General features: G+C 34.8%; 2 protein-coding genes across 8 annotated transcripts in view; one reads left to right on the forward strand and one right to left on the reverse strand.

The window, feature by feature from the left end:
- The window catches only part of LOC133528937 (rabphilin-3A), a 96,087-nt gene extending 89,138 nt beyond the window's left edge, over window positions 1-6,949 (reverse strand). For all 3 annotated transcript variants that reach the window (XM_061866449.1, XM_061866448.1, XM_061866447.1), the window contains exon 1: window positions 6,229-6,949. Coding sequence is in view for 2 of the 3 variants with exons in the window: in XM_061866448.1 (XP_061722432.1) it covers window positions 6,229-6,296 (68 nt within the window). In the remaining variant the exon portion in view is untranslated. The remainder of the gene's footprint in view (window positions 1-6,228) is intronic.
- Window positions 6,950-7,463: 514 nt separating this feature from the next.
- The window catches only part of LOC133529153 (RILP-like protein homolog), a 28,799-nt gene continuing 18,527 nt past the window's right edge, over window positions 7,464-17,735 (forward strand). For 4 of the 5 annotated variants that reach the window (XM_061866792.1, XM_061866794.1, XM_061866795.1 and 1 more), the window contains exons 1-2: window positions 7,466-7,883; window positions 15,769-15,886. In XM_061866792.1, coding sequence (XP_061722776.1) covers window positions 7,584-7,883; window positions 15,769-15,886 — 418 coding nt within the window. In that variant the 5' untranslated portion in view covers window positions 7,466-7,583. Of the gene's footprint in view, window positions 7,884-15,768; window positions 15,887-17,735 lie in introns of all 5 variants that reach the window. The other variant, XM_061866793.1, reaches the window with a different exon arrangement.

A 17,735-nucleotide genomic window follows, 5' to 3' on the forward strand; every position in this document is an offset into this window, starting at 1 on the left:
TACATTTTTACGCGTCAAAATAACGGTATCAAACCCATAAAAAACGAACACGACGTTATTTTAAGTACTATAATTCAATTTATTATTATTAACGTTATGATTACCCCTACCATTACTCTTATGGTAGCATTATTTTTGTGACATAAGTGTTCATTTGTTTATTTATTTATTTCCTACCTTAATGACGACCCTTTCTTGGTGAATTTATTCCCTAACATACAATTGTAATTTAATAACTTAGTAATTTTGAATGAAATAATAATTAATTGAACTGACGATCACAATATTAATTCCTAAGAATTTACTTATTTAAGTGAAATTGTGTATTGTGAGATACTTAAATAAATACTACTACCATAAACTGTTAAGAAACTACCAGTAAGAAATAAATAAGTAATTATGGTATAGAAATTATATAAACGTGTAGCATAATAATTGACACAAATACAAATCAGATTGACATATACGTGAGACGATAGCTTAGCGGCCGGCGTTTGAAGGCGGTAGGTAAACAAACTAAAGAGGTTCGACATATACACAATTAAACATTGTTGTCATTATTTACAGCGTTTGTTGAAGCCGGCATAAAACCGGAAGCGGATATCGCATGCCGATAACCGAGCGATGTCGCCGTGCAAGGCCGAGGCTGCGCTTATCCTCTTTGTTGTACTTAGTGTGTACCTACCTACATTACACTAATTACAGTATAAGGTAATCACTTTGTCACTTAAGAGCTTCACAGAACTTCTTGAATTTAGTAACTGAACAGGGACACAGCAATACATAGATGAGAAATTTATATGAAAATATGATGTTAACAATGACACTACCTCACATTGTTCTGTTTAAGTTAAAAACGTAAATACCTAACAAGTTTCTAGTTATAGTACAGGTAAGACAGAATGCTTACTTGCAAACCTCGGTTACTTTAGCATTTAGAATTTCTAATTAAATAATATGTCTCTAGCGCTTATGTTATGTCTCTAGACAATGAGTGTAAAAGTCATCATAAATGTCAAATTTCTATGAAAATATGACGTCTATAAAATCGAAGTCACTGACCAATTTCTTGGTTCAACGTGCATTGCGTTTCACTCTCTTATTGAGGCAAATGTGAGATGCAAATACAAATTGGACCAAGAAATTGGACAGGTGGAATATCATCCTTAGCTTCGACGAATTCTAGCATCAAAGCGCGGCATGGATGCGTTTGAATTCTCTAAAATATAAACAGTTTCTTATTTTATCAAGATCTTCGTAATCCAGGGAGGCTAGACGCGAGAAAGGTTTAGAACGCTCCTTTAATGGCTTAATCTGTATTTTGGTGATTCACCACGTCTTACTCGTATGACTAAATAACGTTGTTTTAAGGAATTAGCTTGTATAGGTAGTATTATTATTTATTCTGTGCTTGTATGAGATTTGATTTGTATATCAGGCCTATTTCAATGCTTAAGTATATTAAACGTATTACACAGTATTCAGTGATTTGTGGCAATAGTTATTGGTCCCCTAATACTCGTATATTGAATGAATAATGTTATACTTATACGAGTACTAATAATCATTCAATTGTAATAATCGTTACGAGTATCATAAAAAAGTACGTAGATTAGTGTTTTAAAAACACAGTTATTGAGAAATAACGGTTACACAAGCCGTGTTAACTTATTTTCAGAATAAAGTAATTTGAATATATTTGGTACATTAAAAAATAACTAATATTTTCTTCCATCCCACATAGGTACCTAGACAAAAAAAAAAGAAAAAGTTCTTCAAAAACTTATACTCGAAGCGATTTTAGGAAAAGTTACGCACGTCCAAAACTTTTACTTTTAATTACATTTGTTACATTTTGTTCAAACTACGCTGCTAGGTAAATATCTATCTTAACTCACAGTCAAAGAGTACATTTTTGCTCGTTTCTCAGTTAAGTTGGTTCAATTTCAGTCGTAGCATAAACCGTTTAGCGACTTGATTGGATCTAATGAAGGGCTAGTAGTTAGAACGTTGTTATCTTTTTAGGGTTCCGTATCCGACGAGAGATAATCAGAACCAACTACTTGTTTTGTCCCTCAAGGATCAGTAATTTCTTGTCTGTTATTTATTGCATATATTAATGACCTGCCGAAAACAATAGATATGACGTCGCACTGCTGTTAAATATGTACTACAAGTAGCACGGAATGTACCGACCGCCTACGCAAAACTCTTGAAGATGTCACAAATTGGCTTACAGACCACAACTTACAGATAAATCTTAATAAAACAAAAATCATCCAATTTAAATCAATTAAGAAACAACCCTTGGATATTAAACTGGAAATAAATGGTCAGTTTATTGAAGAAGTTAGTGAGTTCAAACTCTTGGGGATAACAGTAGATACTAGTGTTAACTGGAAAAGCCTTATTCAAAATGTAAAAACTAAACTATCACGGTTTGTCTACGCGCTAAATATTCTAAAAAGAAACACAAGTTTTAAAACTGCTCTAACAGCATATTATGCCTATGCGTATGCGTGGCTCCGCTATGGTGTGGTTTTGTGGTGCTCTAGTATTGACGCCAATGATTTGTTTATAATGCAATAGAAATGCGTCCGTATTCTGATAAACACACGAATACCAAACAGCTGTCGTCCGCATTTCGTAAAACATAGGTTACTTACCTACGTTACCATGTATATATATACTGGAATCTGCACTTTTTGTAAGAAACCATTCGGAATTGTTTAAAACCAAAGGAGAAGTATGAGTAACTAACAGTAGGTCTAAAAATCAGCTAGCCGTACCAAATACCAAGTTGGCTATGCGCAGAAAGGGGCCCTATTACCAATGTATTCAAATTACAAATAAACTCCCCGAATGACAACAAATTTAAAAATACTCTTAAAAAGCTCCTTTAAGAGAAAGCATACTATACAATAGACGAATTTCTAAATGACCAAACACTGGAATAATGCTATGTATTTGCCATTAATTAAATTTTATTATAATATTATTGTAAGTATTCATCGACATTCATGCATTATCTAAAATCACGCTATAGTTAATTAATATTAACCATGTTGCTTATTATTTCAATCTATTAATATAATAACCTTGACATTTAATTTTTGCCATGATTATTTTATTAATTTCATAAACGAACTTTACATTTTATATCTTATATTGCATAAACGTCGATAAAAATTAACATTACTTATAAATATAGATTTCGTTGCCATAAGTATTAAATACATGTACCTACCTACCTAGACTTATGAAATATTGAGTGCCCTTACAGGGTGTCATGTACCTACAATCTTCAAATTGTAACACCTAATGTATAATGAGCATGACTGCAATACAATAAAGAACCCTGTTAAAGGCTAACGCTTTTCGTCCATCGACCCGTATGTTTGTCAGTGGGTTCTATCTCAAAGAATCGTTATATGCAGACCGTTTCAATTTTCTCAGAGCACGTCTTTCTATTGCCGCTTTAACAAATAATAAATAAATAAATATTATAGGATATTATTACACAAATTGACTAAAATTCCACAGTAAGCTCAATAAGGCTTGTGTGGTGGGTAAGACCACGATATATATAATATATAAATAATAGAAAATACATAGAAAACATCCATGACTCAGGAACAAATAGCCGTGCTCAACACACGTATAACTGCCCTTACCAGGATTTGAACCCGGGACGATCGGCTTCATAGGCAGGGTCACTACCCACTGGGTCAAATCGGTCGTCAAATTTAACATACAAATTAAATCAGGAATAGAGCAAGGAACCACTAAAACAGGAATTGGTGTTTTGTTTATTTAAGATCTGTCATGACCTAAATTAGGAAGACGATTGGAATTGGAACGCATAATGTATGTTTACATTAAAGTAAAATAATATATTAAATTATTAAATACTAATTAAAAGAATATTATTGTACAGGGCCCATGCAAGGAACCTATTTTATTGTTTTTTTTTTTGTATCTCTAAAACAGTTAATCTTACATCCTTTAAACTCGGTATAATAATAAAAATAAATGTTCAATTTCACTATCGGAAATATATCCTGAAGGACGGTACGGTCGACATTTGTCGGGCATGCCGCCGTCCCGGAGAGTCACTCAGGCATATTATCTCCGGTTGTTCTCAATTTGCTAACGGTGAGGACTTGCACAGACATAATCTCGTAGCCAGGATTATTCACCAGCAACTTGCTCTTCTATACGGTCTTGTGGACCGCGAAGTGCCGTACTACAAGTACTCACCTGCGCCATCGCCAGTTCTCGAAAATGGTCGTGCCACGCTCTGTTGGGATCGATCTATCATCACCGACAGGACTATTGTAGCCAATAAGCCTGGCATCGTGCTGATAGACCGATCGCAGCGTCGGACCGTGCTCGTCGACGTCACCCCCATCCCCCATGATGAGAATCTCGTGAAAGCCGAGAAGGACAAGTCCAGCAAGTACCTAGACTTGGCTCTCGAGATAACCGCCATGTGGGATGTTGTGTCGACGATCATTGTTCCGATCGATAGTCTTGTCAGCGAACGGTCTCATAGCGAAGAGTCGAGACTCCAACACCTAGAGAGACTCTCGCTGGGTGGCTGGTTCAAGGGTCAGATGCAGAAGGCGGTAATTTTGGACACGGCGCGTATAATACGCCGGTTCCTCTCTCTGCGCCCTGACCACCAGCAGCTTGGGCCCTGCCCCGCTGCTGGCGGCACCCTAGGTTAGGTTTTTTTATAATGTGTTTATATGTATTTTGTATTGTAAGTGTTTTTTATATTTTACTTTTATATTCATATTATAAATAATCTAACCTTAGATTTTAAACGAATAAACAAAAATAATAAGAACCGTCAAGTCTGAGTTGGAGTTAAGAAAAAAATATTAAAACGTTGTAAAAAAATGTGTACGGAAACAAAAAGTAAATATATATTTTGTAGCAATAAAGTTTTTCTATCCAAATTAAAAACGTCTGTCAGGTTCAGCATTTATAAACAAGAGTGTAGATACGTATATTTGCCCGTATACCATGTCATATGAAATAAACCTTTGATTGCCTAAATTATGCATGTAACTTACAAGAATGAGGTTCAGCAACGCTACATTTTCAGGTTAAGTAGGTATAGCCTCAGAATAAGTAATAGTACGTATATGTGGAGTGCCCATTCCATAGATTAATTTTCACTGGCTTGAAGGAGTCTATGAAAGTGTCGTAATTTTTAATGATGATTAAATCAAAAATGCCTAATGCACAATTACAAGTATTCCAACCCAACGACCGTTCTAATTTTCACGCTAGTGTCTCGCGATAAACTTTCCTAAATAAGGATTGACCTCATTTATACTGATATCAATCAGTTCCTACAGTGATCACCTACTAAGGGCAAATAAAGGCTCGAACCATCCCACGTAATGTGATACTGTGAGGGTCCGATGCTCAGTGGCATTGACAAATCGACAGTTTACTTGCCCATCCTCGTATATCGCGGCATATCAAAAATGAACTTTATTTCTACAGTAGCAGGCTTGGTTTTGTTATGAATTGTTGAATTGGATTCGAGTTTGAATTACTTGAATATTCGAGTTTATCATTACTCGCCTAGTTAGGTTTTATCGTTGCGTATGCCAGTGAAATTTACGATTAGGTAATTGCTACTTGAAGACAATTTTATGGATGTCTTTTTTATTAAAAATCAATTACAGTTTATATTTATACTAATATTTGTATATGTATGCTGTCTCTGACTTTTATTACACATCCGCCCAGACTGCGATGAATAGTTTTCCCTAGCAGAAAGCATTGCTACGTGCGTGCTACGACGTAGCACATCTGCGTACCGAAAGTAACCGGCCATTAATAATTATTTCTATTTGGATTTTATATATAAATAAAACACGAAATACTTATGTAGTAGGTATAGAAGTAGATCACAATATACTTATTAAATAATATTATCAGGCTAGAATCAAGGCGAAATTAATATGGCCTCTGTTTTCTATAAAACAGAAAATCGCTATCGATAGAAATCTAATTAACGTTGTAAGAATAAATAAAAGCTCTACGACCCAACAGTACAGAAAATAATAAGAAAGGAAATAAATAATTATTGTGCAGGATAAAGCGTCTCAATAACAAGTTACTCCAAACTTTATCTATTTCTCGGAAAACAAACAAAACTCTGATCATCTGGAAAACTTGACACGTTTCAAATTTTCATTAACTTACTTGGCGCGCAGTGACAACTGCCTATCGTTGGGGCACACGAACTTATTGGCTTTGCTTTGTAAATTCATTCCGAATAAAAAACTTAATTAAAAAATATTGTTTACACAGCGCGGGAAAGTAGCGCGTTCGTTCGCGCCTGTTTACGAACACCAACTGTTGCTTCGCGCGTGGCGGAGTCTAATAATCGATATTTTAACAACACTGAAAATTGTAACATATGTCGGCTGGCTCTTTATCTTTAAGGACTCAGTTGAATAAAATAGTACCAGTTGGGCTTTGTTTTCGAAATTGCAGTTACGCAATTTAGTTGTTGCTTACGTCCTCGACTCCTCGCTTAATTGCTTTCTATGTGTATGTAGCTAAATAAACACCCATTCAAACATCTTGAAACGGAAATTAAATAACTATCAAGACAAAAAATTAACTCTTGAATTAGTGTTACGTTTATTTGACTAAGTCGTTTGTACATAACTTTTGTACTTTTGGCTGTGGGTAAGTAAGTAAATATTCTTTATTGCACCAACAATTTATACATATTATTTATTTGCGTATTTATTTTTGCAGTAGGAGGGTGGGAACATTAATTGCGTGTAAAAATACGCAAGTAAGTATAACGGGTTAGAACTGATGAACTAGCACGTTATCTTTTCGCGGATTAGCAAAGTAATATTTTTTGTTTTAATTGTTCCAACAATTTTTTTGTTCAATGAGTATAATTTTACATCAGTAGGTAATCACCTTCGGCTAGAGAGTACCGCAGCGAGACAAATATTAAAATATTGGAATGTACTTTTTAATACAATTTTTGCAAAGTTTTCAGTTTTACATGTTTCATACCACATGCTATATATACAAATAATCATTTAAATTTAAACTATAATTATTTAAAGTAGTAATGGTCACGAAGGGAAGGCATTGTCGTTGGTCATCGCCTCAGCTCATTAGTCGTGTCAGCTTGAGTAAAAGGGATGTGCGTATAGTTTGTCTCGTTTTTACAGTCAAGGCACAGTAAACAACTGTAAACAATCATATAATATAAAATCCTAACGACATTAACGACTATCTATAGTATCTATGGTATGTAATATCATAAAACGTTCTATAAAACTACAAAAAACCGTTGTTTTTTAAAATACGTCATTGCATTATAACTAGTTAAAATGCGTTATTAACCAGTTATAACGTTCCGTTACAACGTTATCAATTGTGTGTAACGGAACGGCACCTCCCTACCATTGGGCAAAATTTGACATTTCAGTAATGATGGCGCATTTGCGAAAGGTGGATAGCTTTATGTGAATTATTCGGACGTTTACCTTTATGCGGTGCTGTGAAGTGAAAACAAGGTGATTTCGATGCCGTACCACAGGCGTTTTTCCGCCAAAATGACGGAGTTCGACGACGAAGTCACTGTGGTCGACGTATATGACCTGGCATCGGATATCGGGAAGGAATGCGAGATTATTATAGAGAAATACGGGGCTGACGCAGTGACAGCCTTGTTACCGAAGGTGATTAATGCCCTGGAGTTGCTGGAGAACCTGGCGGTGAGGAATGAGAAAGAGAACCAGGCGTTACAGGAGCTGACGGCCAAGATTTCTCAGCTCGAAAATGACAAGATTGAAAAGGCTGAATACAGACAACGCTTCGAAAAGGTAGGTGTTAGAGGTCACTGCTAAGTAAATTGGTGATTGAATAGTGCGTGCAGCGGTCAGTATCGCGTTCGAACGGTAGCCGTTTCGTCACTTGCACTAGGTGCAGTTGCAAAAGTATAAGTATAGCAATAGAAGGCAATGGAAGCTAGTATTGCGCGACATTGACATCACCTCGGTATAGTTGCGGACGATAATTGCCTTCCATTTGGTATAATAATTATGCATTGTTCTGAACGGTATGAGCAGTTTTTGTGATCTTAAATTTAGTTCTATGCTAATGTGTAGGTGTTGTATTAGTTTACTGTGTTAGCAAAACAAGTGTGATTTGGCTCTAAGTAAAAATATTTGGAACAATCAGTTTATTTAGTAAAATTCTATCCAAGACAAAGGTAGGTGTGGTTAGAATGGTAATACTATTTTTTTTTAATAGTGGTAATAGAAAAAAACTTAAGGATTTTGGTAAGGATTCTTTTAAAGACTGTCCAAGCTACCTTTGCACTGATTTGAATAGAACATATTTTTTGTTTTTTGCAATGTTGTTTAATTAAAGTGTAATATTGGTAGCTTATTGTGCAGTTGACTTATGTGGAAGTGTGTAGATAATGAAGAATTAATCTTGAAATGTGCTTAACCATTTTTTAGTCGAAACCCGGCAATACATTGTGGTTATTTGTAAAGTCCAGCTATCGTTTACTAAAAGTAACTACTAAAGAGCATCATACTCATACATATTTATATGAGCGTACACATATAAGCTTGTATAGATCAAATATAGGGAAAAGTAATGCCCCCGTAAGCTCGTAAACACCAAATGTAGGGAAATGTGACGTGCGTATAAGCTCATACTCCTGTAATGACCGTATACGCGCGTAATAATATGCTGGTCTGTAACCAACCAAGAGCACACTTTTGACATTGACGCAATCATCATAAATATGGTGAGTGGAGGTAAAAGAGAACACTTCTTGTGAATGAAAAAATATCCATCAAAAAACCTTAAATAGCTCCACAATACCTATAATATATGTATGAAATTTGATAAGAAAAAGAAAAATTTATATGTAAATTTGACATTGATGATGACACATGCCATACATTGCCATTGCGACGCATAGTTAGCTTGGTCTGACTGTAGCTGTTTTGTTTTGGATATTTTTGATTGGGTACTGATTGATCATTTTAAATCAGTTTATAACCCAGACATTATAAATTCCTTATACTGTGTGTTAATTCAACACGGGCGAATATTTGAATGGTGGTTTGCATAGGACTTAAGAAGTATATTGAGATAAATTCTGCATAGAAATACAATGAAAATATTAATGCAATGTAAAGCAACACACAAGTTACGAGATACAAGCTTTTTAAAATAACTCTTCACCACTTGTCAACACTTGTTGGCAGCTACTATAAAAAGCTCTATCTCGCAATGCCATGTCATGTTCGCAGCACATTGCTGCTCGGTACATTTTAAAAATTAATTACGGGGTCATAATTAAGTGTCATTAAAAAAACTTCTTAATCATTATATACACGGAAAACATCCATGTGTCAGGGACAAATATCTGTGCTCATCACACAAATAAATGCACCTACCAGGATTCAAACCCAGGACCAATAGCTTCATAGGCAGGTTCACTAACCAATAGGCCAGACTGGTCATCAAATAAATGCCCTTATGGAGATTCAAACCCGGGACCACCTGCTTCATAGTTAAATTTTAAAGAGAGAAGATGATATTATATAGGAATATGAGACAATCTTTGCTTAGTTGGAAGTCTCACTTTTTTTAGAAAGGTAAATGTTCTTAAGTCATATACAGAGTTGTGTAATGTAATCTATCACTTTCACTTCATGCACTGTCAATAATAGACATTTGTTAAACAAATAGTTATATGGTAAAATCTATATCACTAATTAGAATGATATAAAACAGCATTAGTAAATGATATTACTACTCAGAATTCGTAAATTATAAAAAAAAAAGAAAAATGTAATTAAAATGTATGCTGGTGCATTTGTATAAAAACACAGGATACTTCTTGCTTATCATCTGCTGCCAGCATGAACAATTTTGCAAATTAAACAGGATTGGATAAATAAAATCTTTTCTTAAAAATTAACCCTTTTCCAGGCATAGTACTATTTATCAATCTATGCCAAAAGAATTTCAACTTTAGCATTCCGATTTAAGTTTCAAATTAGATTGAACATATGGGAAATGTGATTTGTCTTTAAATGAATAATGAAAGCTGGATTAATTGGAATAAATTTGGATTTTTTGGGAAAACCTTGTAGAGTTTTGTGGCTTTGCAAAGGGTTAAAAATCCAATTATGAGTTAAAGATATTATTAGGTAAGGTACTGTAGGTTTATGGATGTGCCATCACTGACACCTTAAGGAGCTTATCACAACTAATAGTGTTACTAATAAGGAGCTTAACACTTTATTTGTGTGATGAGCACAGATATTTGTTCCTGTATATTTTCTATGTATTTAAGTATTTGTATATTACATATATATATATATATATATATATATATATATATATATATATCATTGTCTGAGTACCCACTACAAAAGCCTTCTTGGCTTAACATGGGACTTAGTTAATTTGTGTAAGAATAAAAGAATATCCCTATAATATTTATTTATGTATAATAAAGTGATAACACTTGCTATATGATTAAGTTAACTAAACTGTTTTTAATTAACAAAGTTATCTTTTGAGATAAATGACATACCTATTATCAGTGATAACTATGATATCAACTTAATTGATACCACTTTACAAATGACGAAATGAGCATCAATTCCTTAAACATTAGGTTATCAAATTATCTATTACATAATTTATAATTTAATAAATAATATTAGCTTTCTTTAATTAGTTGAAGGAATAATCATATTAAATAAATTCATATTTATATGATTAAATTGTGATGAGATAGATGTCATTTTTCACACATCTGGTTGGTAATGAGGTAATGATATAAATAGGGACTATTTCCGATATAACTAAAATACTAAATTTATTGCCTTGCTTTCTATAAATATTTGATATTCTAATCTGATATTAAGGTATGAACAATGACTGAATGCATGGAAAGAATACTGATAATTGATCCCTGGATTTAGATAAACTTTGCTTTTTAGATAAGTACTTTAAAAATAAATTCATACATATTTTTATTACCAATTTCAAACTGCTGTGAGTTTACTTTGTATAAATCCAAATACTGCCATAACAATAAATCCTATCACAGACAGAGTGACAATATACCAAAAGATATCTTATAGCAAGGCATATTATGATATCTTATGGCAAGGTATAGAATACAATAGAATATTTTTTATTCGTAAACTCAAACAAGACACATTACATTACATAATATAACAAAACAAAGAAAGTATAAAGTGCCACAAAATGGCCTCATCTCAGCATGTTGCTGGTGGCTTCCAGCGCTGATTTCCGATGAGACCATCAAGATAAATAAATAATCATTTATTTCAGGCATTTACAGCCCATATGTGTTAGTAACATACAAAGTAAAAGATAAAAATTAATGTTAAGACTTACAACTATATAAAACATAACATGCCAAATCGAGGTAGGTACAGTGCGCTGCGAAATTGCAAGGAGAAATGATGAATGAATTCATTGTCAAAGTCTCCATGCATTTATACAAAAACCAAATGAGCTTTCTAATTTTAATCAAACACAATTCATATCCACTTCATTATAATTTTCGACTAGATCAATGCCTACCTACCTTTATACCTCTTGATATATAGCTCGGTATATTACGATATATTTTAGTATATTTCGTCGCTCTCACAATGTAGGTAGGTGCTAAACAGACAGTGATACCTATATATTTTGGTATCGTTGGCGTGTTTGATGCTTTAGCTATATTATAAGATATCTGTCGGTATCTTACGGTATATTAATATATATTATCGGTTCGTCTGTTACGGGCTTAACTGCCAGCGATTATTGGGTACTTTATGAGGTTCAATTAAATTGAATGATTAGGCTTAATGGCATAATAAACCTGCCTTTATGACAGATAGACATTACTCTTCTAACCTACTCAGTTAAGGTGCAGTACAAATTTACCACTGAAAGAAAGATATAATTAGATAAAAAAAATTCTAGTTTGGCATGTATAGGTGGTTTTTATGCATACAATTTCTACCTTTACGACATACGGAATAAAGGCGATATTTAAAGCAGCGCCCCAATGGATTATGATTTTGTGATATTTAACTTATGATAAGAAACTCAAATAAGTATGTACATAAAAAAAGACATTTATTTACCAACTCAAAAATAAAAACAGATTTACATATATGTCTACCTATTAAATTGTTGTGCTATGGAGATCTATCAATTGAATTCTCAAAGTTACCTAACTAAATTATTTTTTTAACTAGGTAATACCTACCTCTTAGGTATTATCTTCTGAGTTGGCTTTTAAAACTAAGTTTAAAATCTACAGCAGGTAAAGTCAGTCGTAAAGAAAATTACATGGTACCGAAGTGACAAGCTATTTTCGTCTGGGCGGAACTTAATTATATCGAGAGCGGTGTTCGGTCAAAACAGCGAAGGTTGCGTTATTCGGCTTTTACGTCATCACTTGGCGATTTTTTTTGTTGTTGTGTGATAAAAGATCACCGACGTTATCAAATCTTACGCACATTGATGGTACGTAAAAAAATGATTAAGACTTATGGCGTTATCCTAAACGACTGTTAAATTTAACCAGTCGTTGGTAATCGTTTTGATCCTATCCGTCCTTTTCACTTTTCTGTTTGGTTAGTAAGAGCGGTCCGCAGTTACCGTAGAACTATTTCTATGGTAAGTTACGCACTAGATCCGAAAGAAATCGGATGACGGAGATCGGATCTAGTGCGTAATTTACCATAGAAATAGTTCTACGGTAACTACGGACCACATTTTCACGGCTTCGGATCGGATTCGGATCGGCTGTAGTGCGAAACTGCTCTAAAATTTATTTACTTATAGGTACCTATTTAGAAAAAGGGTTTTAAACACTTAAAGTAGCCCTGTTTCTTTAGTTTATCACGGGGATCACCAATTCGTTTCTTCAGGGGTCTGGTTTTAAAATAAAATGTCCATCGCGGTCCGTTTCTACTTCAGTTTATTTAATAAGCAAAAATATAACCTATAGGTCGGCGGTTCGGAACCGGACCGCGGTCCGCCATTTGGTAACCCCTGCTCGATCCCATATTGTAACCCTTTACTTTACATACCTATATTCAAGAGCAACGAAAACTGGTCATTATACACAATGACCCATAAGGCATTGCTCATGCCTGTTGTAGGATTTTTTCTTATTACGCCTTCCTGATGGGGATGTCCTTTAAGAGGCAACAGGAGTGGTAATTTCTCCATACAAACGTACTCGACTGTTTCCTCCGTGGTTTTTGAAGCTAGAGCAATGATTTTTGACCACAGATTATTATTACATTACAGATTAATATCTGTGTCGGACTGTTTTGGATTTTCTGATATTTTTGTTTCTTATAATTTACTAGGCCGCAAAGAGAAGCATGGTATTCAAAACCGATATCAATTAGCCTAAAAAGCAAAACAGTCCGACATAGATAATTTCATTACCATTTAGATCTCAAAATTTAGGCACAGATATATTCATCCAAAATATTTCAATCTCAGCTCCCGTATCCTCTTAAAGCTCGCAATAAATGCTATGTTAATACAATATACAAAGTAAGGAGCAAACTAAACAAATAAAAACCGGTCAAGTGCGAGTTCGTTTTGCACGCGCACCGAGGGTTCCGTACAAACTATCTCGTGTAACTATAGAGGCGAAAGACTTGATCAGAAGTACCTATGCAAATTGTCTAACTAATTTGCGCGATGTAATGCACGTATGTTGGTTTTTCGAGGATAATTCTGTATCATGTGAACCGATTTCAAAAGTTGTTATTTTATTTGAAAGAAGGTGTCTTTAATGTAATCTCATAGAAATTTCAAGTGTAATAAACACACGTAAAGTTGGTTAAATTGCAAACTGAATTCGGAAATGTTATTTGTTCCTTAAAAAAAAGTTATCAAGATAGAGGTCTGATTATATTTTTCCAGTAAAATTTATAGTAATTTTAATATTATGTTTCGGAATGTACAATTTGAGTTTTTTTCAAATGATACTGTCACATAGCGACCACTTGACCTAGTCACTAGACTTTGAAATTTTGCCCCCTCTTTATATTCGGCATTTTCCATAGTTGATAAAAAAAAAATAACACTTTCAATGTGTCTGGGTTAGCGTTGTTCATAACTATTCAAATCGATAGCTTTATTACGAGCTTTTTTTTTTATACTACGTCGGTGGCAAACAAGCATACGGCCTGCCTGATGGTAAGCAGTCTCCGTAGCCTATGTACACCTGCAACTCCAGAGGAGTCACATGCGCGTTGCCGACCCTAACCCCACCCCCCTCGTTGAGCTCTGGTAACCTTACTCACCGGCAGGAACACAACACTATGAGTAGGGTCAAGTGTTATTTGGCTGCGGTTTTCTGTAAGGTGGAGGTACTTCCCCAGTTGGGCTCTGCTCTAGATCTGGAATGACATCTGCTGTGCTGTGCCCTACCACACAAGGCGAGATGACATTCACATTGCCCATACCTCTCTTTTGGACGTAGTTTAAGGACATACCCGGGTCCAAAAAGGAGCTTAAGAGGTTCTCGAGATATTTAGCGTTGTGACAGACGGACGGACGGACAGAGTCGCACCATAAGGGTTAATTTTTGGTACGTAACCCTAAAAATTATTATATTAAATGATTATGCTTATATATGTATTAGGATTATACTTTATGAAGCTATCCTCTAGTTATTAATTGCAAAAATCCACTTGGGGATAATATTAGGTAATCCATGTGTTTAAATTTTAAATTACAACTCCCGACAAAGATATATCAGCACCATCTGCCAATAAAATCCTATCTTAGAACCAACGACGGTTAACCTATAGCAAACGTTTACAGAAAACCGCAACGATGTCGGTCGATTCCTTTTTAAGATAAATGGGAACGTGTATTATGCAAACCTAACTCACTAAGTTACTTATATGTATTTCCGTTCCGTCGTGGATATTATGTTTTATTAAATAAAACAGTTCTCTAAGCATAGTTAATTTTAATTCACAGGTTATAGACATGCATCACATGCATGCAATAATACTGTCTCATTCATACATATTGTGTTAGTTATCATGCAATGAAAACAGCGAAAGCCCATTACCAACATGCTATCGGGTACAATAATTGTATGGTAATTAATGTTATTTGTACTTACAAAGAGATTTTGTGCAGCTCACTTTTAAATTATTGTTTTGGCTATTGATTACTTAGTTAAAATGTTACGAGTAGGTTAAGGTGTCAGGTACTGAACAAGATAATTATATAATAAATATTTATTTATTATAATTGTCTAAATTTTATAATAAATTATTATTAACACAAATAATTGGTTGTGCTGTAGGTAGGTTGTTGACTGGTTATTGATGACATTATTGGAAATGCAATCTAAACACACCATCTATTGTCACGGATAGCAGATTTATACGGATTGCAAATTATATACTTATATTTATGCGTTATTGTGACATAGAACCTACTAAGTGTACAAACACAAGTACCTTTTCTAAAACGAAAAATCACTGAAAGACCAATGAAATATTATAGGACAAATACCAAATGCTAGTTGTCCTTGACCAATATTTCGTGCATATATGCAAATATTTACCTTGCGCGTCGATAAACTTATCAATGCACCGAGGTCTTACGCGAATTTATTTAGCATTGCCATTGAAAATTGTTTCTTTTGCCCTGCAGGAAATAGAAGCGATAGAGGAGCAGTGGCGGACGGAGTCCGCGGACCTCGTAACGGCCGTGTCCCGGCTCCAGGATGAGAACAAGAGGCTGAGGCGGACCATTAATGCCCCTGGAGATGGTAAGTGAATTTATAATAGTACATTTATAATTACTACATCTTATAAAAACAAAGTCCCCTGCCGCGTGTTTGTATGTTCGCGATAAACTCATAAACTACTGAACGGATTTTCATGCGGTTTTCACCAATCAATAGTATCAATAGAGGGATTCGTGAGTAAGCATCTGATGACGGGTTTCTGAAGAAATCAAGGGATATCCTCAAATTTTATAGGCATATCTGCTTTACTATTTTTTAATGTAACACGTGCATTTGCTCTCGAAAAGTAACATTTTGCGATGTTGACTAAACTTAAAGAACACAGTATAATGCTATTGAATTCCGCAAAATTCGATAAAGGCCACGTTTTAAAAATCCAGGAGGTTTAGCGGATCATCGGCATGTCTATGAACAATAAATGGCGGTAGAAATGCGTATTCTACTTCTCTATAATCCTAATCCTAGATGTTAGGTAGTCGGGTTACCTGGAAATGGTAATTAAGAAAGGTGAAGTGAAGGGCCCTTTTCTATTACCTATTTAACTTGTTACCTATTGTTATAATCTGTACCTTCAAGATAGTTATTTTATAACGTGATCATTATCATTCCGCTAAACCATTCAATATCATTGTTTTCTTTAGTGATATAAGTGGATTAGCCAATACATAAAACGCAATACTGCTATTAAGTTCTTTCATTTCATGTAATGTTTTGAAAAGATGCGTCCCGCCGAGTTTCTTGCCGGTCCCATATTGGGATATCCTCCTATAATTTAGGAGCGATTTGAATCTTCTCGGGTAAAGGTGTAGGGTAAGAGCTGGCGTAGCTATATTTAATGTTCATAAGCGCATTGTAATATGCCTACTTGAAAAATAAACTATCTTTATCATTCATTGCTATCTGTAATTCCCATATTACTTGTATTCAGGCTTGACCTGCATGACGTTTGATGACATCGTCCCTGTGAAGGTTCAGCAAGTTTTTAAAAGGAAAGCTATTTAACCGCAGTAAAGTTATGTTATGGATGTAACGATGGTTGTATCGATTTAATTATTCTCGATATGAAATGGAATGATTTTATGTTTACTCTATTCTAGGCAAGTAGTGGCGTAGTAGCCCATACATAAATACCTAAAAACTGGCAGACATATTATAAAAATATTATTCTTAAAACTACAAACATCAAAACCCGTTATGACTGCGATGCATTACGCAAGCTCGCAGTGTCAGCCCAGCTGTCAGTGACAACCGTGTACCTACTCTGCCCAGAGCCTTCTCCTATTATTGTCCTGAGATGCTTTTTATACGTCGTTTCTCACCCGGTACAGTAGCGTAGTGAATATCCGTCAGGATTGAAGCTCTAACGACCTAGAGTTCTATTTGCCCTATTTGGCTTAGTTATCGTAAAATACATATTCCCCTTTTGTGCCTTTTAGACAGTGACAAATTTGAGTGAGTTAGAATTACGCTACGCCCTACTTCCTTCAATTCTCAAGTGTCCCATCTCCTACAAAATATAGTTCGTGCCCCGGCGACCTTCTGAAGATAAAAAGTATATTTTTGAGGGAACCATTACTTGGAGTACGTGGTGGCATTGGTAATAGTTTCAACATCCATTGACTTGCCATAAAACGAGGAACTAAGACGGCCTACTTTTCTCTATTTACTATAATAACCATACCCAGCGCACCAGCCTTTAGCAATAACATTACTTCTGCTTAAAACGCGCCACCTGCGTTGCCAATCTAGTCTGGCCTCGATTATTCGCCATCATGAACCTTATTGTTGACAATGAAAGTCCATAATCGTGTTGTCCAAGTAAGAACCTTGAGAATAACCCTACACCTACTACTCTACCTCAATTTTAAAC

This window comes from Cydia pomonella, chromosome 20 (assembly GCF_033807575.1).
Source record: "Cydia pomonella isolate Wapato2018A chromosome 20, ilCydPomo1, whole genome shotgun sequence".
Taxonomy (NCBI): Eukaryota; Metazoa; Arthropoda; class Insecta; order Lepidoptera; family Tortricidae; genus Cydia; species Cydia pomonella.